The following is a 22121-nucleotide window of genomic DNA, read 5'->3' on the forward strand; positions in this document are numbered from 1 at the left end:
GACCGCTACAACTTGGTGTGTTATATCGTGCTTTGTTTAGCATAATCATTACATATATTCCATGCCGAAGTGCCGACGACGAGACCGTGTTCGATGCATCTTTGTATGGCATCTAGGGACAAAGAGCATAGAGTCCCTACCATAGTACCTGCTCGCGCAGAAGACTTGACGAGAAGACCGACTGCTACACCTTGGTGTGTAATAATATCGTGTTGTGTGTACCATGCATACTCCTTTAAAACAAATAATGGTGGTAACAGTAAATCTGTCATCCCACCCACTCTCATTGTAAATTTTGCAAGTTATCACTTGAACTTCTTAATACTCCATCCGTTTGCGTGTGTTCTTTCAGAATTCGCGTGAGCACTTTTTCTTCTATATAATCTGTCTAGTCCATGAGCTAAACCAACATCTCTCGCTGTCTTGCCTTGCACTTCTGCACGATGATATCACTCCCATTATTGCTCTTCGTCCTGTTGTTCTCTGCGCTGCTGCTCTGCCCTTCGAGCAGCAGCGACGAACTCGCGCTGCTCTCTTTCAAGTCATCCCTGCTACACCAGGGGGGCTTGTCGCTGGCATCTTGGAAGAACACGTCCGACCACGGCCACGGCCGGCACTGCACATGGGTGGGCGTTGTGTGCGGCGGCCGCCGGCACCCACACAGGGTGGTCGAGCTGCTGCTGAACTCGTCCGACCTCTCCGGGATCATCTCGCCGTCGCTGGGCAACCTGTCCTTCCTCAGGACGCTGGACCTCAGCGACAACCACCTGTCCGGCAAGATACCCCCGGAACTCAGCAGTCTCAGCAGGCTCCAACAACTGGTACTGAATTTCAACAGCCTATCGGGTGAGATTCCAGATGCTTTGGGCAATCTAACCAATCTCTTCGTTCTTGAGCTGACTAACAATACACTGTCTGGTTCTATCCCTTCATCTCTGGGCAAGCTCACCGGCCTCTATAATCTTGCACTGGCTGAAAATATGCTGTCTGGTTCCATCCCTTCGTCTTTCGGCCAATTGCGCAGATTATCTTTCCTTAGCTTAGCCTTCAACCACTTAAGTGGAGCGATCCCAGATCCTATTTGGAACATCTCCTCTCTCACCATATTTGAAGTCGTGTCCAACAACCTAACTGGTACACTGCCTGCAAATGCATTCAGTAATCTTCCTAATCTGAAGGAGGTTTTCATGTACTACAACCATTTTCATGGTCCTATCCCTGCATCGATTGGTAATGCTTCCAGCATCTCAAAATTTACCATTGGTTTAAACTCTTTTAGCGGTGTTGTTCCACCGGAGATTGGAAGGATGAGAAATCTTCAGAGACTAGAGCTTCCAGAAACTCTTTTGGAAGCTGAAGAAACAAATGATTGGAAATTCATGACGGCATTGACAAATTGCTCCAATCTTCAAGAAGTGGAACTGGGAGGTTGTAAATTTGGTGGTGTCCTTCCTGATTCTGTTTCCAATCTTTCCTCTTCGCTTGTAACTCTCTCCATTAGAGATAACAAAATTTCAGGGAGCTTACCTAGAGATATCGGTAATCTCGTTAATTTACAATATCTTTCTCTCGCTAACAACTCCTTGACAGGATCCCTTCCCTCTTCCTTCAGCAAGCTTAAAAATTTACGTCGTCTCACTGTAGATAACAACAAGTTAATTGGTTCTCTCCCATTGACCATCGGTAATCTTACACAACTAACTAATATGGAGGTCCAATTTAATGCCTTCGGTGGTACAATACCAAGCACACTTGGAAACCTGACCAAGCTGTTTCAAATAAATCTTGACCACAATAACTTTATAGGGCAAATTCCCATTGAAATATTTAGCATTCCCGCACTCTCTGAAATTTTGGATGTGTCCCATAATAACTTGGAGGGATCAATACCAAAAGAAATAGGGAAACTTAAAAATATTGTCGAATTCCATGCTGATTCGAACAAATTATCGGGTGAGATCCCTAGCACCATTGGTGAATGCCAACTTCTGCAGCATCTTTTCCTGCAAAACAATTTCTTAAATGGTAGCATCCCAATAGCTCTGACTCAGTTGAAAGGTCTGGACACACTTGATCTCTCAGGCAACAATTTGTCAGGTCAGATACCTATGTCCTTAGGGGACATGCCTCTGCTCCACTCGCTGAACCTTTCGTTCAACAGCTTCCACGGTGAAGTGCCAACCAATGGTGTTTTTGCAAATGCTTCTGAAATTTACATCCAAGGCAATGCCCATATTTGCGGTGGCATACCTGAACTACATCTTCCGACGTGTTCCTTAAAATCAAGAAAGAAAAAGAAACATCAAATTCTGCTGTTAGTGGTTGTTATCTGTCTCGTTTCGACACTTGCCGTCTTTTCGTTACTCTACATGCTTCTAACCTGTCATAAGAGAAGAAAGAAAGAAGTCCCTGCAACGACATCCATGCAAGGCCACCCAATGATCACTTACAAGCAGCTGGTAAAAGCAACGGATGGTTTTTCGTCCAGCCATTTGTTGGGTTCTGGATCTTTTGGCTCTGTTTACAAAGGAGAATTTGATAGTCAAGATGGTGAAATCACAAGTCTTGTCGCCGTGAAGGTACTAAAGCTGGAAACTCCAAAGGCACTCAAGAGTTTCACGGCCGAATGCGAAACACTACGAAATACTCGACACCGGAATCTTGTCAAGATAGTTACGATTTGCTCGAGCATCGATAACAGAGGGAATGATTTCAAAGCAATTGTGTATGACTTCATGCCCAATGGCAGTCTGGAAGATTGGCTACACCCTGAAACAAATGATCAAGCAGAGCAAAGGCAATTGAATCTGCATCAGAGAGTGACCATATTACTTGATGTTGCATGTGCATTGGACCATCTTCACTTCCATGGCCCTGAACCTATTGTACACTGTGATATTAAATCAAGCAATGTGTTGTTAGATGCTGATATGGTAGCTCATGTTGGAGACTTTGGACTTGCAAGAATACTTGTTGAGGGAAGCTCATTGATGCAACAGTCAACAAGTTCGATGGGAATCAGGGGGACAATTGGTTACGCAGCACCAGGTTAATCCTAAACTGTTTATGTCTACCTCCTTTCATTGTTTTTTTTAGATTTGCTCTGGTCCTACAAAAAATACCTGAAGATACAGATACTTGTACCTCACAGTACTAAATAGTTTTCGATCATTGCATTGTTAGATCCAACGATCAGGAAACGATTTGGTACCGTGACCGTGAGGTATCAGAATCTCGAGATATTTTTTTTCGACCGTAGCAAATCTATTTTTTTGTTTGTTTTCTTCTCTTTAATGTTTTATGACTATGAAATAATTTTTATTTCTGGAAAACAGAGTATGGTGTCGGGAACATTGCCTCGACACATGGAGATATTTACAGTTATGGAATTCTAGTGTTGGAAACAGTAACCGGGATGCGGCCGGCAGATAGTACATTCAGAACTGGATTGAGCCTCCGTCAGTATGTTGAACCGGGTCTACATGGTAGACTGATGGATGTTGTTGACAGGAAGCTTGGTTTGGATTCCGAGAAATGGCTTCAGGCTCGAGATGTTTCGCCATGCAGCAGTATTACTGAATGCCTTGTTTCACTGCTTAGACTTGGGCTGTCTTGCTCTCAGGAATTGCCATCGAGTAGAACGCAAGCCGGAGATGTCATCAATGAACTGCGTGCCATCAAAGAGTCTCTCTCGATGTCATCCGACATGTGAAGATGTGAGACATGCTGATGTTATGTTGGAGTATTTCGTTGTAATGTAATGTGAAGGGTGAGTGTGTGACTGCTTGGTTTGTAGCTATTTCCTGATCTGCCCATCAGATCATGTCTTTGTTCTATTGTTGTATTTCTCAGAACAACCACACACCTAAGTAGGAGTACACAGTAGTGTATTTGTGTGATTTCAATATTGATGCATACCCATGCTATGTGCTAAAATTATATATTGAAATTTTGAGATGTCTGAAGTTAACAACCAATCAGGGAGTGATTCACACCAAACCGCGAAATCGACCTAATCAGCTAATCTAATTCTACAGGCTGCCTTTGCATGACAGTGTGATATTAAATTAGCCCAGCCCTTTTTAGCAAACGATGGGAGGGTCAATGCTCTAGAGAAAAGGATGCTGTTAGGTTCTCCCTTCTCTCTCGATTCTCAGAAGAACACAAGAACACAAGGATAGATTATGGAACCAATTGATTTCCACCGTCGCCACCAGGTTCCAACTCACGCCTAGACTTTCTTCTCGGTACAGAACGGGCCAAGCCCAAGACATTACACGGTGAATTTTTTTTATTTATACATTTTCTTATTAAAGTATTTACAAAAATAATTTTTTGTTTCGAAAATTTACAAATATAATCGCTTGCCGCCCTTTGGGAGGGCGATTTTTAAAAATCGCCCTTCCAGAGGGCGGCAAGGGACCTAAATGCAAATTTTTCAGCACAACTTATTAGCTCTATGATTTTATAATTTAAAATTATATTATATAAAGTCAGATGAAATAAAAATTTATATCAAAATTGTAGAGCTTAAGGAGATCTACAACTTTGTAGTTAACAACTTTTTCATTTAAGATGTTTTAGATATTCAAATATTCGTTACAAAATAAAAAATACATTTTAAAAAATCTCAGATCTACATCTCAAACGACATTGGATGGAGATAAACTTTATATAAAAGTTGTAGATCTTGATGAGATCTATAACTTTGTAGTTTATCACTTTTCCATTTAAAATCATTTGGAGTATCGAATAAGCATTATTAGTTTTTAAACAATTAAAACCGGTGGAAAGGATTTGAACACAAATAAAAGTTTTGCATTTAGGTCCCTTGCCGCCCTTTGGGAGGGCGATTTTTAAAAATCGCCCTTTACAGGGCGGCAGGCGATTAGATTTGTAAATTTTCGAAACAAAAAAATTATTTTTGTAAATATTTTAATAAAAATATGTATAAATAATAAAAATTCAGTATTTAGTGTTGCTTTTACTAATGCGCTTCTCCCTTGCCTTGGCGTAATCTGGAACTCCGCCTTCGATTTGTAGCCCGTCTTCTTCCTTGCCGAGTTGTCGTCCTTGAGGTTCTCAGTCGCAGCACCCAGCACCCTAAACAGATGCCTTTGGTTAGGAAACGTGGGTGGCAGCATCCTTTCCAAGTTGGAATATCTCGAAATCTCCTACACAGATTTATTTTGCTTGGTGAAAGCACCGGGACCGGATGGCTTCACCGGGGCCTTCTTTAAAGCTTGCTGGGATATCATCAAAGGGGACATCCTCCTGGTCTTCAACTCCATCTATGACCTCAGATGTACGCACCTGAACCTAATCAACTCAGCAAACATCGACCTAATCCCCAAAAAGGATGGGGCCGACGGCGTCTCGGACTACAGGCCAATTAGCCTAATTCATAGTATTGCCAAGATCTTCTCCAAGCTGCTTGCTTTACGACTGAGGTCCCATATGCACGCCTTGATCCCGGTCAACCAAAGTGCTTTCATTAAAGGAAGAAGCATTCATGACAACTTCCTTTTCGTCAGAAACATGACCAGACGTTTTCACCGACTGAGACGAGCAATGTTGCTTTTCAAATTGGACATAACAAAGGCTTTCGATTCGGTGCGATGGGATTATCTTATGGCCTTACTGCAGCACAGGGGCTTCCCAACCAGGTGGATAGGCTGGCTGGCGGCCCTACTCTCCACTTCCATCTCTCAAGTCCTCCTCAATGGCTCACCAGGGCGGCGGATCAAACATGGAAGAGGACTTCGGCAAGGGGACCCCCTCTCGCCGCTCCTCTTCATCTTGGCAATCGACCCTCTGCAGCGCATCCTCTCCAAGGCAACAGAGCTGGGCGCAATTTCAAAGTTGCGAGGAAGAACGACTCGGTTGCGGACCTCGATGTATGCGGACGATGCTGTCATCTTCTTTAATCCCACCCGAGACGATGTCACGGCCTTTGCGGACATCCTACACCATTTCGGTATAGCTACTGGGCTCGTTACCAACCTCCAGAAATCCCAAGTTGCGGCAATCAGATGTGATAACATAGATCTGACAGACGTGCTACAGGGTGTCCCAGCAATGATGGCAAGTTTCCCCTTAAAATACTTGGGCCTCCCGCTAGTTCTTGGAAGATTGCGGAAGACGGACTTGCAACCTGTTTTTGACAAAATCTTAGGAAAGGTCGCAAGTTGGAGGGGGAAAAACATGGGAGCAGCTGGAAGAACTACGCTAGTCAAGTCTGTGCTCTCAGCGTAGCCAATCTACCTCCTGACTACCTTGAAGGTGACGAAAGAATCCCTGGAGCAAATTGATAAGCAGAGACGTTGTTTTCTCTGGGCTGGCACAGGCGATATCACTGGAGGAAAATGCAAGGTCAATTGGACAAAGACGTGCTTGCCGACTAGCCAGGGATGCTTGGGAGTCCTGAACCTAGAAAAATTCACAAGGGCCTTGAGAGTGCGATGGCTTTGGCACGAATGGAAGATCCGAACAAGCCATGGGTGGGTTTGGACACGCCTTGTGATGAAATCGACAAAGACCTCTTCGCTGCCTCAACAAAGATAACCGTCGGTGATGGGAATATGACACGCTTCTGGGATTCCGCTTGGATTGATGGGCGCAGGCCAAAAGATCTTATGCCGTTGGTCTACGCGATCTCCAAAAATAGGAAAAAGTCCCTACACCAAGGGAAAGAGGACGACGCATGGGTGCATGACCTGATCTTCGACGCAGGCTCAACCATCACAGTCAATCTAGTGGAACAGCTGGTCCGCTTGTGGGAAGCGGTCCAGAATGTGCAGTTAGTCAGTGAAGAGCCGGATCAGATTGTTTGGAAATTCACAGGCAATGGCCATTATACAGCCTCTTCGGCCTATCATGCACAGTGCTTGGGGGCGCCAAGTACAAACCTCAACTCTTTGATTTGGAAAGCATGGGCCACGGGGAAATGCAAATTCCATGCCTGGCTCATCATCTAGAATAGAGTCTGGACGTCCGACCGACTTGCAATAAGAGAGGTTGGCAGAACAATGGCCATTGCCCCCTCTGTCGTTGCGAAGCTGAGACGGGATTGCATCTTGTCGCCACATGCAGATACACAAAGAGAATCTGGCACCACGTTGCCGGATGGGTGGGATATCATCAATTGGAGCCGTCCCAGTGGGAGGAAGCCCGGTCAGTCCGCCAATGGTGGGAAAGCCTAGCAAATACCCCCAACATCCTTAAAAATGGCCTTCGGTCCCTCATCCTACTAGTAGTCTGGGAAATCTGGAAGGAGAGAAATCGGCGGATTTTCGATCACAAAGAGATGGCGATAGGCCTTCTCCTAGCAAAAATAAAAGAGGAGGCTAGCCTGTGGGCCTTAGCAGGGGCAAAAAGATTGCGCGAATTCGTCCCACGCATTGTATAGTTTATAGCTTAAAATCTTTTTTGCTTTACCCTTAGGGGTTGTATTTTCTCCTTTGAAAAGGCGCACTCTTGTGTCGTTTTCCGTTCAAAAAAAAGATTGTAGCGCTAATTAGTTACATATGTTTATAAAAGTTATATGATGGTATATTTTTTGTTTTTAAAATTTTAAAAAATATATATCAATTATATAAATAGAAAAAAGAAGAAAAAAATGAATAAAAATGGAGGGAGCCGTACGTACTACATACCCATGTACGTACTTGATCACCTGTGCACGGGAGAACGCACCGGAGAGAGGAGAGGTGGGACCCATAGCATTTTGTTTGTTTTATGATCAATTTCATTTAACGGTGTATAATATTGGACCCACTAATTTAAGTGAAAAATAAGGAGTAGATGTTTTGCTTTTTTCTTAGAATTTCTAGGATTTTCTCTAATTTATTAGAGCGCGATGAGACAACTTGAGAGCGCTTGTAGGAAGTTTAATGGACTTTTAGTATATAATAGATAGATTTAAATTATTTGGTCAGTTTAAATAATATTTGTCTGCAAACGAGTTATGCACCTCCTAAATTGCTTCCATATACCTGCATTTTTTCCCTGTTCAGAAAATGGAATAGCTCACCTCTGTGTCAATTGGTAGCATGATGTTTGTAGTGCTAAGGGCTACACCAATGTATATAGCAAAACCAATCCATATAGATAGGACCCACATATATGAGCTTTAACTATTGTAACCTTCACAATGTATATAGATAGAAAGTAGAATTAGGAGGAGAGAGAAAGTAGAGACAAATAACATATTTTATTCTCTATGGGCAGCCCATATGCTTATGGGTATCTTTTATTATTCTCTTGCTATGGACTAGTTGCATAATGTTACTAGGTGGCTGAATGGAATAGTTTATTCCCTATGGACTACTTTTATACTACATTGTAGATGTCCTAACAGTGTGCTTGTTACGATATTGAAATTAGCGTTCCTTCTGGTTCACATGATATCCAACATACATCTGGTATATTTTCTGAAGCTTTTTCTCTTCCTAGGCTGCGTTCATTAGCACATGATTAATTAAGTATTAGTCATTTTTAATAGATTAATATGATTTTTTAAAACAACTTTTATATAAAATTTATTTATTTTGAAAAAACCGCACCGTTTAATAGTTTGAGAAGCGTGCTCGCGAAAAAAACTAGCGAAAGTGAGTTGGGAAAGAAGGGGGAGGAACATAGCCTATCGTTTAATTAACAGTTTGATTGGATAGCTACACCGACCGACGATTGTGTTCGATCTGCAACACCACCATCGTGATGATGCGTCTTGTATGTCATCCTTTGATGATGCGTTTGAGAGCAGCACAAAGAGAAGAAAAAGAGCATCGTTTTTCACGTGGTCTTTTGAAAAACTTTCTATAAAAAAAGTTACTTTAAAAACATATTAATCTATTTTTTCAAGTTTACAATAATTAATACTTAATTAATTACACACTAATAGCTTATCTCGTTTTACGTATCTTCCCAATTTTCTAATTTCCTCATTTTACTCACTATGCGCTCATAGCACCTGGTGTGTTATATCGTGCTGTGTTTACCATAACCATCTATCTATCTATCTATAATAGAAAAAGAAACCTCCACGTTCGCTCTCACGACCTAGAAATTCCCACATTAATCCAAAAAAATAAGAAAAAAGAAAAATAGAACTAGATTAGGATTAAGATTAGTTAAAAACTAAAGAAAGGAGAAAAGAAGATGAATCGGACAATCAGTCAAAACGAAAATAAGATTAATCCAAAAAAATAAGGAAAAAGAAAAATAGAACTAGATTAGGATTAGAATTAGTTAAAAACTGAAGAAAAAAAAGATTAATCGGACAATCAGTCAAAATGAAAATAAGGAAAACCGAGTCATACAATACATTGGAAACTGACAATGTTTTGGGAATCCGCATGTTCACACCACTTTTAGAAACATTGAAAGACAAACCAATCCTAATTAAACTCTAATCAAACTCTTGCCGTTTCCGAATCGTATAAGTACTTGTCATGTCAATAAATACTTCAACAAGCTAACCAAAGCAAACCAGAAATCTTCAACAAGCCAAAAAAAAAACTTCTTGCAGTGACCGTCGCCGTGATCATCAACAAGCACGCCACAAATTAGCAATTTCACCGGGTTCTTGCCGTTCAAACTTCTCGCCAGCACGCCACAAATCTGCAAGCCAGAAGTTCTCACCGGAATCCACTTCGTCAATCAAAAAGGCACCCAGGAATTGTTCTTGCTGGAATCACTATGGCATACAAGAAGATTAGTGAGTTGACAACAAAAGGTCAAACATGGAGAATCAAAGCGATATTGAGAATGTAGGAATCGGTAAATTTTGCAACAGATGAGATTATGAGTTTTGATATGCTATTAATGGATGAAGTCCGTACATGCAGAACAAGGTCCGCGAAATAAAACGGACTGGCACATCCTATCTAAGTCCAACAGGATTAGATTAAGCCGACATTCCAGAAATGCAAAAATCATTAAAAAAATAAAAAAAAGAATCACTGAAGCGCTCACCATCCGGAGAGGAGTTGAGAGGCTGTTGGGGGAGGATGCGTCGATGCTAGCACGTGCATAAGCTCCATAGAAGATCAGGACTCGACGCGGCCATGGACGCCCGCCGTCGGCGGCTGGGGAAGGAGCAGCCTCGATCTACGCCTGCGATGGCGTCCAGGGAGGGAGCCGCCTCAATCCGCGGCTACGGTGGCGGCCGGGGACGGAGCCGCCTCGATCCACTCTAGCGGCGGTGCCGGGGACGCGCGCTGGCGGCCGGAGAAGGGGACATGGTGGGGAGGGGAAAAGGGCGGCGCCGCTCGGACGGGGAAGAGAGGGCTGCGCCGCATCGATGCGTTCGATGGGGGAGGAGAGAAGCGAATCAGTGAGAGAAGGGTTGGGCTGACATGTGGGTCATAGAAGTTCAAGGGTACATCTGTATTTTTTTTTATGTTCTCATAGGGTCTAAAAACATACAAGTTTCAGTAATAAATATTTCAATGACTAAGGTGATCAGCACTAAATTTTAATCCATGTCATGCCGGATATTTGACACTATTTAGTTGTATTAAATGTAGCACCATTACTACTACTAACAACTACTGCTTCTTATTATGGGTAATCACTATACTGCTACCTCCATATTTTAATGTATGACGCTGTTGACTTTTTATTCAACGTTTGACCATTCGTCTTATTCAAAAATTTATGCAATTGTCATTTATTTTATTCTGACCAGATTCATCATCAAATGTTATTTAAGCATGATATAAATATTTTCATATTTGCACGAAAATTTTGAATAAAACGAATGGTCAAACGTTAGTCGAAAAGTCAATGGCATCATACATTAAAATACGGAGGGAGTATTAAGCAAGCAATCTAAGGATTATTTAATGGTCAGCTTTGTTCAAAACTTTTGTGCGCTAGGTACAGCGATCGATCCAATATCTCACTTGCTTTTTTTTTCAAAACAGTAAAAAACAATAATCTTTTGAGTTATCCATTTATTATTTTCAATAGAAAAAACATATTTTTCCAGGGGATGTTTAGATACAGGTGTGTAAAGTTTTTGCGTGTCACATCGGGTATTATATACGGTATCGCATGGGATGTTCAGGTACTAATAAAATAAACTAATTATAGAATATGTTAGTAAACTGCGAGACAAATTTATTAAGCCTAATTAATACGTTATTAGCAAATATTTACTGTAGCACCAAATTATAAAATCATGAAGCATTTAATCTTAAAAAATTCGTCTCACAAATTAGTCGCAATCTGTGTAATTAGTTATTATTCACCCTATATTTCATACTTTATACAGGTGTTTAAACGTTCGATGTGACTGGGTGTAAAATTTTTATGTGGGAACTAAACAGTGCCTAAAACACATTAGCCAACCATTTCTAACATCAAAACAATCTCTTTTTTAGTTTAACAATACCTCCTAACAATTGTCGTTCGAGTCCATGTAGAAGTAAAAAAAATATAAAATGTAAATTCGGAATTTAAAAAAATAATAAATATTATAAGAGGAGTAGAGTTATGCTCCCATTTTACTATCTTTTAAAAATAAAATATGAAAATATATGACAATACCCTCTATATAATACAATTCAAAGCAGTGCACCGTTCCCGGATCATAATCACCCCCTTATAAACAAGGTATGGACTCCCCAGCGACCCCCGTGGGCTTATCTCCGCCACTTCACAGTCTGGTGCTCTACTATGAACCATACTATACAGAAAGTAAAGTCGTTGCCCATGCTGGCTTGTGGTTGGCGCGGTAAATGTTTCACAACCGAAAATCGTGAACCGGTCCTTAATTGTCATGAGCACGACCATCAAAACCATGTGCTCACAACCCACCATTATCAAGTTTTAGTTGACAAATTAATTAAGTAACCATTCATGATTAACCTTCATGAGGTATCATTAAGCCATCATTATATAATAGTGAGGCATAAGTTATCCCAATAGTGTGCTAATGTTTCTAAGCATGGCTAAGCAATTATGCCTAATATCTAGTTAAACCATTATATAAAACTCAACTAGTCAAGTTATAATAACCCAAGGTATCAAGGAATAAAGTAATCAAGAACAAAAGGGCCATAACAAATAATAGGTTAATTCCACCCAATTACATTCGAAAATAAATGCAGACTTTGAATAGAAACAATAGCTTTAAACGGGATCAACATACTCAAAGGGTTGTTTGGGATCTGTGTGACTTGCCTTGCTGGCCTTGGAAATCCTCAAAGTCTTCTCCTGCAAATTCGGACTCTCCGGGAACGTCGGAATCTAAAGAGAAAAGAACAAAATCACCAAAACAGTACATAAACAAGCATGAACAGTACATGTGGATATTTTTAACATGTAGATCTCAATTTTAGAAAAATTTAGAGACTTGAACCAACTAAATCCGAGCTAAGATGAATTAGTTATGAATTTTCAAAGATTAAATCGGATTAAATCATTTATATGGATTTTAATTGAATTATGACGCAGTAATGAATTATTTTTGAAAAGGAAAAGGGATTTATTGCGTCAGCAGGTCGGGTTTATGGTGGACCGGGTGCATGGCGACGGTTCACGGAAACGGACGTCCGAGATCGGCCGGTCCACGACCGGACCACGGCGGATGGCAACGATGACGTCGGCGATGACGTCATCACTGGCGACGGCTCGGCCTCGCGTGCTCGCCAGTGATCGACGGCGCGGTGGCGCAAACGGAGGACACCTACGCGTTGCGGACGAGACGGCGAACTCACCGGTGACCAAAATAGCGACGGAGGAGCAATGGACGACGCCGGCGATGAGGTTGAAACGACGGCGACCTTCGGCTTAACGACGGCGGCGGTATTCCGGCGGTTGACAGCGACGGTGAAGGGGCAGACGAGGACAGCGGCGGCTTGGCGACCACGACGGTGACCTCCCCGAGCAGTGGCGACGACCGGAGCGACTGCGGCGCACGGCTGGAGCGGTGGCGACGACGGCGACGCGAAGCGGCACGGCGCTAGAGCTCTACCGGCGACGAGAGACTAAGGCGAGGGTAGCGGCAGGTAGAGGGGAGCTCGGGGGTCAATTTATAGGGGCTAGGGAGCGGCGGCGAAGGCCCACGGCGACCGGCGACGGGAAGGAAAGTTTAGGGTTCGGAGGAGAGAGATCGATCCGAATTGAACTCAAATCCGGCGATTTCCAAAGCGATTTAGACGATGTTTCCAAAAGGGAAAAGGTAGAGTGGATCACGGGGATCCTTTCCCCTCAATCAATTCGACCGGAGATGGAAAGGGGCGGCCGGATTTGGAATGGCGGCAGCGGCACAGCTCGGCTAGGGTTTCGGCGAGAGGAAGACGATGACTGACGGGTGGGACCCACCTGTCAACGGCGGTCGCACGCGCGCGCGCGGGCGGGCGCTCGGCTTGGGCCGACTTGGGCCGAGGGAGAGAGAGAGAGAGATCGGCCCAAAGCCAAAAGAGAATTTTAAAAACCTTTTTCCATTTAAATTATTCATTAAATGCAATTCCATTATTAAAAATACTTCCTTAGCTCAAATAAATCCCAGAAAAATCTAGGAATTATAGAATTAAGCAAAGTATTTAATGAAATTTTATCTGGCCCCATTTTATATTGGAATTTATTAATTAAAATTAGATCTTCTCTTCTAGGCTTTTACAATAAATTCTAATAATTCCAATTAAACAACAATTTATATTTTTGGGATTTTTAGGGTGTGACAATGACATTGAAAAAAACTCGATGTTCCATGAAATAGGATTTTCTACTATTTAAAATAAAATATGTTACTAATATACGTAGTTAAACTAGATCTTCTATAATATAAAATAAAATATCCTATCAATGTTTTTAAAAATATATATGTAATTTGTGATCCGGTCAGATTTCTCAAATTAAATAATGTATTAATGTCTATGTTCCTAAATACATCATAATACATGAGGCCGATATATAATAAATAATATTATGATAATATTTTAAAGGAAAAATAACGAATTACCTCTGAACTATTACGATCGACCGTATTATCCCCATAAACCTAAAAACCAGACATCTCACACCCTAAACTATTAATACCGAACGAATTACCCCTGACTCAACCCGAAGTGGTTTCGGTTCTACCTTGTAGTCCCGTCAGCATTTTCTTAAAAAAAATCTCTCTTTCTTCTCCCTCCGATCCACGTCTGTCAATCGGCAAGGCTAGGGGCGGCGAGCGGGTGGATCGGAGGAGCTCGAGTGAAGAGCGGTGGAGGCGGCTCGTCCTCAGCCTCCATCGGCACGCACCTCCTTGACGGACACGTGACCTCTTCTTGGCCTCCACTGGCGCGTGAAGAGGACGATAGTGGCGGGGCGGAGGAGCTCGAGCTCCGTAGGCGGCTTGGGGGCGGTGAGCAGCGGAGGCGGCTCCTCCTCGACTTTCTCGGCCGCCACATGCACACTCCAGTGGAGGCTGTTGTCTCCATCCTTTTCGTCGCATCTCGTCGTCGCATGATGAGCGTTGTGGCTGCCGGAGGCAAGCACCTGCGCTGGTCTTCCATGGCTAGGTTTTGCTACGCCCCCGCCATCGAGAACTCCCCAACAAATAAGGCCGCAACTCTATCTAGCTACCATAGCATGTCGTCGCATCACGGTTCTTAATCGATCCCCACCTAGAGGCATGCCTCTCTCCCGACGAGACAGAAAGCACCAATCAATCAAAGAACATCGAGGTGGATCAATCAAGAGATCAAGAGCAGGGGAATAGACAAAGATGAAGGAGAAGAGCGGCGAAGCGACAGTGCGCCTGCCCGGCTTGTCCCTGTAGCAAGGGGAGGGAGAAGAGAGAGTGGCTGGGGAATGGGATTGAGGAAGAGAGGGAGAGAGATAGGTGAGAGGGGAGATGAATAAAGAAGGTAGAAAGTGTGACAGATGGGCCACACCTATTTTATTTTTTAAAAAAAGTTAACTGTACTGCCACGTAGGTCCAAAACCACTCCGGGTTGAGTGAGGGGGGAAGGGGTAATTTGTCCGGTATTAATAGTTGAGGTTGAAACATATCTGGTTTTCGGGTTTATGGGGTAATTCGGTCTACTGTAATAGTTAGGGTAATTCATGGAGAGATACGCCGGGGATTCATGGAGAGATACACATGTTGGGTGATGCATGGAGAGCAAGATCTGGGTACTGATGGAGCAGCTGCAGACGGAAGTGGTGCAGACAATCATGAAGAAGGAGATGAAGAAGAGCATGACATGTTTGTCCCATCTCCATTGGGCAGTGAAATGGTTGATGTGTACCCTGATATGCTGCAAGACATGTTATGTGACGTTAATGACCCAGCTATGAACGAGAGAGATTCCATGAAGTTCAGCAGGTTGGTTAGTAACTTGGAGACTTCTCGATATGCAGGATGCAAGCCAAAGCACACCAAATTATCAGCAACATTAGACCTAATGAAGTTGAAGGCTAGTAGTGGATGGTCAGACAAGAGTTTTACATAACTTTTGGGAATACTGAAGGACATGCTTCCTCAGGAGAACACATTGCCCGAGACGACATATGAAGCAAAACAGGTTTTGTGTCCCCTAGGGTTAGAGGTCCGGAGAATTCACCCGTGTCCAAACGATTGCATATTGTACCACAAGCAATACGCGGACTTAGATGCTTGTCCTGTCTGCAAGGCTTCTCGATAGAAGCGAAAGAAGAGCGCGGGCGAGGGAAAGAAGTCAAAGCGGGGTGGTCCGGCAAAGGTTGTGTGGTATCTACCAATCATTGATCGTTTCAAGAGAATATTTGCCAACCCCAATGAAGCAAAGTTAGTACGTTGGCATGCCACAGAGAGAAGGAATGACGGTTTGCTAAGACACCCTGCGGATTCGATTCAATGGAGGAATATCGATCGAAAGCACAAAGACTTTGCTGCCGACCCCAGAAACATGAGGATATGTTTGTGTACGGATGGCATGAATCCTTTCGGAGACATGAGCAGTTCTCACAGCACTTGGCCAGTTCTCATTGCGAACTTTAACCTCCCGCCATGGTTGTGCTTCAAAAGAAAATATATTATGTTGTGCTTGTTAATCCAAGGTCCGAGACAACCCGGCAATGACATCGATGTGTTCTTGGAGCTTGTTATCGATGACCTTGAGATTCTGTGGAAAGAGGGTGTGGAAACTTGGGATGCATATAGTCAGGAGAACTTCACACTACGAGTTCTATTGTTCTGCACCATTAATGATTATCCCGCGCTGGGTAATCTTTTTGGACAAACCGTGAAAGGAAAGAAGGCATGCTCTGACTGTATGGAACATACACGCAGTAGGTGGCTGAAGAAATCAAGAAAGATGGTTTATATGGGTCATAGGAGATGGCTCCCCCTATGGTACACCTTTAGAAGAAAGAAGAAAATTTTCAATGGTAAGAAAGAACTTGGGTCTGCCCTTGCGGATTTGTCTGGAGATCAGGTACAGAACATGGTGAAGGACATTACTAATGAGTTTGGGAAGAAAAGAAAACGTAGCAAGGAGGACAAGAAGAGGATGTAGAAGAAAAAATCCATATTTTGGCGGCTACCATATTGGGAAGATCTTGAGGTCCGTCATTGCATTGATCTGATGCATGTAGAGAAGAATGTGTGCGATAGTTTGCTGGGGCTATTGTTGAATATGCCTGGCAAGACAAAGGACGGATTGAATCCGCGTCTCGATCTACAGGAGATGAACATTCGCAATGAACTTCATCCTGTTATAGATGAGAATACGGGAAGAGTGTACCTCCCACCAGCTTGCCACATATTGTCGAAGGATGAGAAGATCGCAATGCTATCATGTCTGGCAGATATTAAAGTTCCTTCGGGTTATTGCGCGAGAATAAGTAAGTACGTTAAATTGGAGGATCTTATTGGAGGATCTTAAGCTGGTTGGAATGAAGTCTCACGATTGCCACGTGCTAATCACACAGATCTTGCCAGTTGCTATAAGAGGCATTCTACCACCACAAGTCCGTCACACGATCCAACGGCTTTGTGCCTTCTTCAATGCAATCGGTCAGAAGATTATAGATCCAGAAGACCTAGATGGGTTGCAGGCCGATATTGTCAGTACCCTGTGTCACTTGGAGATGTATTTTCCACTAGCTTTCTTCGATATCATGGTTCATCTCACTGTTCACCGAGTGAAGCAAACAAAAATATGTGGGCCAGCTTTTATGAGAGAAATGTGGCCATTCGAGAGGTACATGGGAATTCTGAAGTCCTACGTTCGGAACAGAGCAAAACCAGAGGGGAGCGTCATTGAAGGTTACACGACCGATGAAGCCATTGAGTTTTGTATCGATTACATGGCCGAGACTGATTCTATCGGAGTTCCTACGTCTCGCCACGAAGGAAGGTTGGCAGGTGTCGACACAATTGGCAGAAAAAGAATTGTTCCCGATCAAGCTTCCTACGCGCAGGCTCATTTCGCAGTGCTGCAACATATGGCTGAAGTAACCCCATACTTTGAGGAGCATTTAGCGAAGGTCCGACAGGACAATATTGGTCGATCAGATATTTGGATCAACAGAGAACATGGTGCTCGCTTCAACGAATGGTTCAAGGATCGTGTAGCACGGTCGATCGATGGCCCAAGTGAGATATTACAAAGGTTGGCGAGGGGTCCATCTTGGGATGTAGACACATGGCAAGGGTACGATATCAATGGATACACATTTTACACCGTCACACAAGATGAGAAAAGCACAGTGCAAAACAGTGGAGTCCGTATAGATGCATATCAGGACCAGGTTGGATCGAGCACATACTACGGCCGCATAGAGCAGATATGGGAGCTGAACTATCTGAACTTCAAAGTCCCTTTGTTTCGTTGCAGTTGGGTGAATATCCGCACAGGTGTCAAGGTCGACAAGGAAGGCTTCACATTAGTGGACTTGGCCAAGGTTGGATACGCAGACGAACCATTCATACTAGCGAAGCAGGTCGAACAGATTTTCTACATAAAAGACCTCGCAAACAAGAAGATGCACGTCGTTAGGGATGGCAAGCGAGGAATTGTGGGGGTGGACAACGTCGTCGATGAAGAAGAATACAACAAGAATCTTCATGTAAGACCTCATATCGACCTTGACGATGATCCCGAAGACGAAGTGGCTTACGTTCGTTCAGACCATTCGGAAGGCATATCACTGTGAATGATGTATTTAATTTGTATTGGAGCCTTAATGAATGAATTGCATATGTTTCATGCCATTCCAATTAAAACTCTTTGAAGAAATGGATTTTTTAATTATGTGGTTTTAAAAAACTATACTTGTTATTTTAAACTATATGTGAGATAGCCAATTGTTAATTATATGAATTTAAAAAGAGTAATATGAATTTTAAACTATATGTGAAAAAGGCATTTGTCAATTAGATGATTTTAAAAAAATTAATAGGAATTTTAAACTATATGTGAGAAAGGCAATTGTCAATTATATGAATTTAAAAAATTAATAGGAATTTTAACTATGTAAATAAGACATTTGTTAATTATATGTGATAAATCAAATGTAATAGCAATTTTAAATCGGGTAGAAGATAATTATAAATGATTTTTATAACTTAAAAATATTTTAATAAGTCATCTGTGACGGGCTTTAGTACTATGCCCGATAGAGATTATTCCATCTCTATCGGGCTTAGTTCTAATGCTCGTCACGGATAGGTATCATCCGTATCGGGCAGAGTACTAACGCCCGTCACGGATGAGTGTCATCCGCATCGGGCATAGTAGTCTGCCCGATAGAGATGAGGATTGACTAGGGTTTACTTAGTCAATCCTCATCCACGGGTCCTTATCCATCGCCGACGCCGCCTCTCACTCTCTCAGATCCACTGCGCTGCCGCCTCCTCCTCCTCCGCCACCACTGACGCCGCCTCCTCCTCCTCCAAGCCGTCGCCTCCTGACCGCCGCCGCCTCCTCCTCGACGCCGCCACCGCCTCCCGGTTCAATATCCACCGCTGCCTCCTCCATAGTCGTGGATCCGGCCTTCCTGACCGCCGCCGCCGCCTCCCGGTTCAAGATCTGCCCTCCCCGACCGCCAGCGCCTCCTCCATGCCCAAGACCACCGCCGCCAGCCTCCTCTCCAAGTTCGCCGCCGCCGGTTTCCTCTCCGCCAAGTCGTCAAGACCGACGCCACGGCCGCTTCAGCGACCGACGTCAAGCCCGCCGCCAAGACCGACGTCAAGCCCGACGCCGCCGGCCTCCTCTCCAAGTCCTCCGCCGCTTCTTCTCCTCCCAGGTACGCTTCCTCTCCCTCATTTTTTTATTCATTGTGGATGCATTGTGGATGCAGTGTATGGATGAATTAGATGTATGGATGCAGTGGATGCAGTGGATGTTATTTGCATTGTATAGTTGGATGAATTAGATATTGCTATGCAGTGGATGAATTTTGCTTGATTTTTAGGGGAAATGCCATGTTGGGATGCAGTGGGCTGTGATGGAATTAATTTGTGATTTTTGGGGGAAATGCCATCTTGGGATGTTGTGGGCTGTGATGGAATTAATTTGTGATTTTTGGGGGAAATGTCATGTTGGGATGCAGTGGGCTGTGATGGAATTAATTTGTGATTTTTGGGGGAAATGCCATCTTGGGATGTTGTGGGCTGTGATGGATGTATTTGTGATGAATGGCCAATGATGATTGCTCAAGAACAGACCCTATACACTTGTGATTTTTGGGGTTTTTTCAATAAGAACAGACCATCTACACTTGTTCATTTTATTTGGGGGGAGTGGCAATATGAGATGTTTTGCAAAATGGATGCATTTTTGGGCCGGCCTCACTCTTGTTCTTGTTTAAGTTTAAATGCTGGTTTTTAATGCATAAGAATAGACCATATACACTTGTGATTTTTGGGTTTTTTAAATAAGAACAGACCATCTACACTTGTTCATTTTTTTGGGGGGGGGGGGGGGGGGGGGCGTGGCAGTATGGGATCATTTTATATGGCTGTTTTTTTTTTTTTTGCATAAGGACAAACCCTCTAGACTTGTTCTTATATGGCTCTTTGCAAAATCTTTGGGATATTTTTGGTCCAATGGGATGGATGAATTGATGTGGGTTGTGATGGTTGAATTATTATGGCTGTTTTTATATGGCTGTTTTTTTTTTGCATAAGGACAGACCCTCTACACTTGTTCTTAATTTCTTTTGGGGGTGGGGGCAGTTGCAAATGATGATAATTGAAGCATAATTTCTGAGCAAAACTGAGGCCAAACTTATTATATGTCATGACTTGTGTTTTTTAGATACAAAAATAATATATATGTGACTTGTGTAGTATGGGCTGTTTTGGGTCATTTTGAGGGAAATGGGATGGATATGCATAGAAATCTGTTATTAAATGAAGTTACTGAAATTATGGCATTTAGGAGAATACGAAGTGTCCTGGTTGCCAAATCTGGTTTGGTCGGTTTACTGCCTGCACGGTACCGACCAAGACAAATTGGTAAACAGAACATTTCGTTCAAATACAACATTTCTAGAAATCTTTTATCGTTACCAACATCCTAGATTGCTTTCAAGGTCATTTCTTTATGGACCCCATTCCCATAAATTCAGTATCCAAAGATGGTTGCTGTATCTATAGGAATAAGGGTTCCATAACGAAATGATCTTGGACGCAATCTAGGAGTTTGTTGATGATAACGTTAGGGATCTTGGATAGGAAGGGTTTTGGTTGCCTGTGTGTTCTATCTGCATCCGCCTCGTCAGCAGATATGTAGCATCCATATTCCTTAGGGCCAGAGCAGACGGGATCTCGACCTCGACATTCATATCCCACTAGAACTTGCTACCGTTGCCACTATCTTATGTTAGTGACATTGGTAGCAAGTTCGAGTGGGATACTGATGTTGAGGTCGAGTTCTCGGCTACTCCAGCTCTGTTGAGCATGGATGCTATGGTTCCGTCAACGAGGCGAACGCAGGTAGGAGATAGAGGTATATCAAACCATAAGAGAATGTGTGTAGATGCAATTTTGTGTTTAAAAAGTACTTTCTCCCCGTACAACAGTGACATAGGACATGTCGCAGCAAGGCGAACCGATGTCGACGACCACTACTGGGTCTACATCGAGCCGGAATCCTAGGACCCAGAATAAGATTCCTAAGGAAGTCTACACCATAACAGAGGTGGACGATGTTGGATATCCGACGGCTCCGACGAAAGCTGTCAAAAAGTTCCCTACGATATGCGGAGTCCTAGGGAGGCGGAACTTCACTATTCTGAAGGACCACATCGATCTGGTCCCTCAAGAAGAAAAAGAAGAGGCCTGGAGGCAATTCAAAGAAAGCTTCCGATACCCTACAGAGGCCGAGGCAGGACTGAAGCGGCAGGCTATCCGCAAGATGGGGAATTGTTGGAAAAGTTTCAAGACAACGCTGGTCACGGAGTATGTCCTCAACCCTGCCCAGCCAGAACCATTTGGGAAATACGCATTCATCACCCAACCCGTGTGGGATGAGTTCCATGCTGCCAAATCAACGAAAGAGTCTCGGGAAAAAAGCCAGACCTACCGTGATCTGCAGGCAAGGAACCTTCACCCGCACCGGCTTGGCTCTGGAGGCTACACGGGGAAACAGGCAGAATGGGACAAGGAGGATGAAGCTGCAGTGGAATCTAACACCCCGCAAGTGCTTGCTGATATCCCGGTCCAGCGGGCAAGGAACTGGGCAAGGACAAGGGTGAAGAAGAATAGTGACGGAACTCTTTCGTTCCCAAATCCTGAAGATCAAGCGGTGTACCAGAAAATCGTAAGTTGAACACATAGAATAAGTTTCATTATGTTGTATCTTTTTCTTCGTCTAACGCGTCCTAACTGTACCCCAGGTCGAACTGAATGCTGAGAGACAGGCCTCTCAAGAGGTCTGCCCACAAAAACGCGAGGATGACATTCTCACGAAAGCGTTGGGAAACGAAGAACACCGTGGACAAACAAGGGGCATTGGCTCCAATGTTCCATGGAAGTTTGGGTTTCCCCAATACGCGTGGCAGTACAAGAAGCACAAGCTTTCCAAGGCGCAGAAAGCTGCATGCATTAAGGCCCAACTTCGGGAGGAGCTTAAAGAAGAGCTTAGAGAAGAGCTCACTGCCGAGCTGTTAGGTATGGAGGCTCAGATGGAGGC

General features: G+C 43.4%; 1 protein-coding gene across 1 annotated transcript; it reads left to right on the forward strand.

Moving 5' to 3' along the window:
- The first annotated feature begins 269 nt into the window (after window positions 1–269).
- On the forward strand, window positions 270–3943 carry LOC127754818 (receptor kinase-like protein Xa21). Its single transcript, XM_052280415.1, has 2 exons — window positions 270–3048; window positions 3336–3943. The coding sequence occupies exons 1-2, from the start codon at window positions 444–446 to the stop codon at window positions 3710–3712; spliced, it is 2982 nt and encodes a 993-aa protein (XP_052136375.1). The 5' UTR covers window positions 270–443; the 3' UTR covers window positions 3713–3943.
- Window positions 3944–22121: the final 18178 nt, after the last annotated feature.

Source organism: Oryza glaberrima, chromosome 11 (genome assembly GCF_000147395.1).
Source record: "Oryza glaberrima chromosome 11, OglaRS2, whole genome shotgun sequence".
Taxonomy (NCBI): Eukaryota; Viridiplantae; Streptophyta; class Magnoliopsida; order Poales; family Poaceae; genus Oryza; species Oryza glaberrima.

What these genes read in the sequence shown, in the direction of transcription:
- LOC127754818 (XM_052280415.1), top strand. Translation starts at nt 444, where the DNA reads ATGATATCACTCCCATTATTGCTCTTCGTCCTGTTGTTCTCTGCGCTG. An exon ending in AATTGGTTACGCAGCACCAG is followed by an intron (nt 3,049 to 3,335) that starts GTTAATCCTAAA and finishes TCTGGAAAACAG; the next exon opens with AGTATGGTGTCGGGAACATT.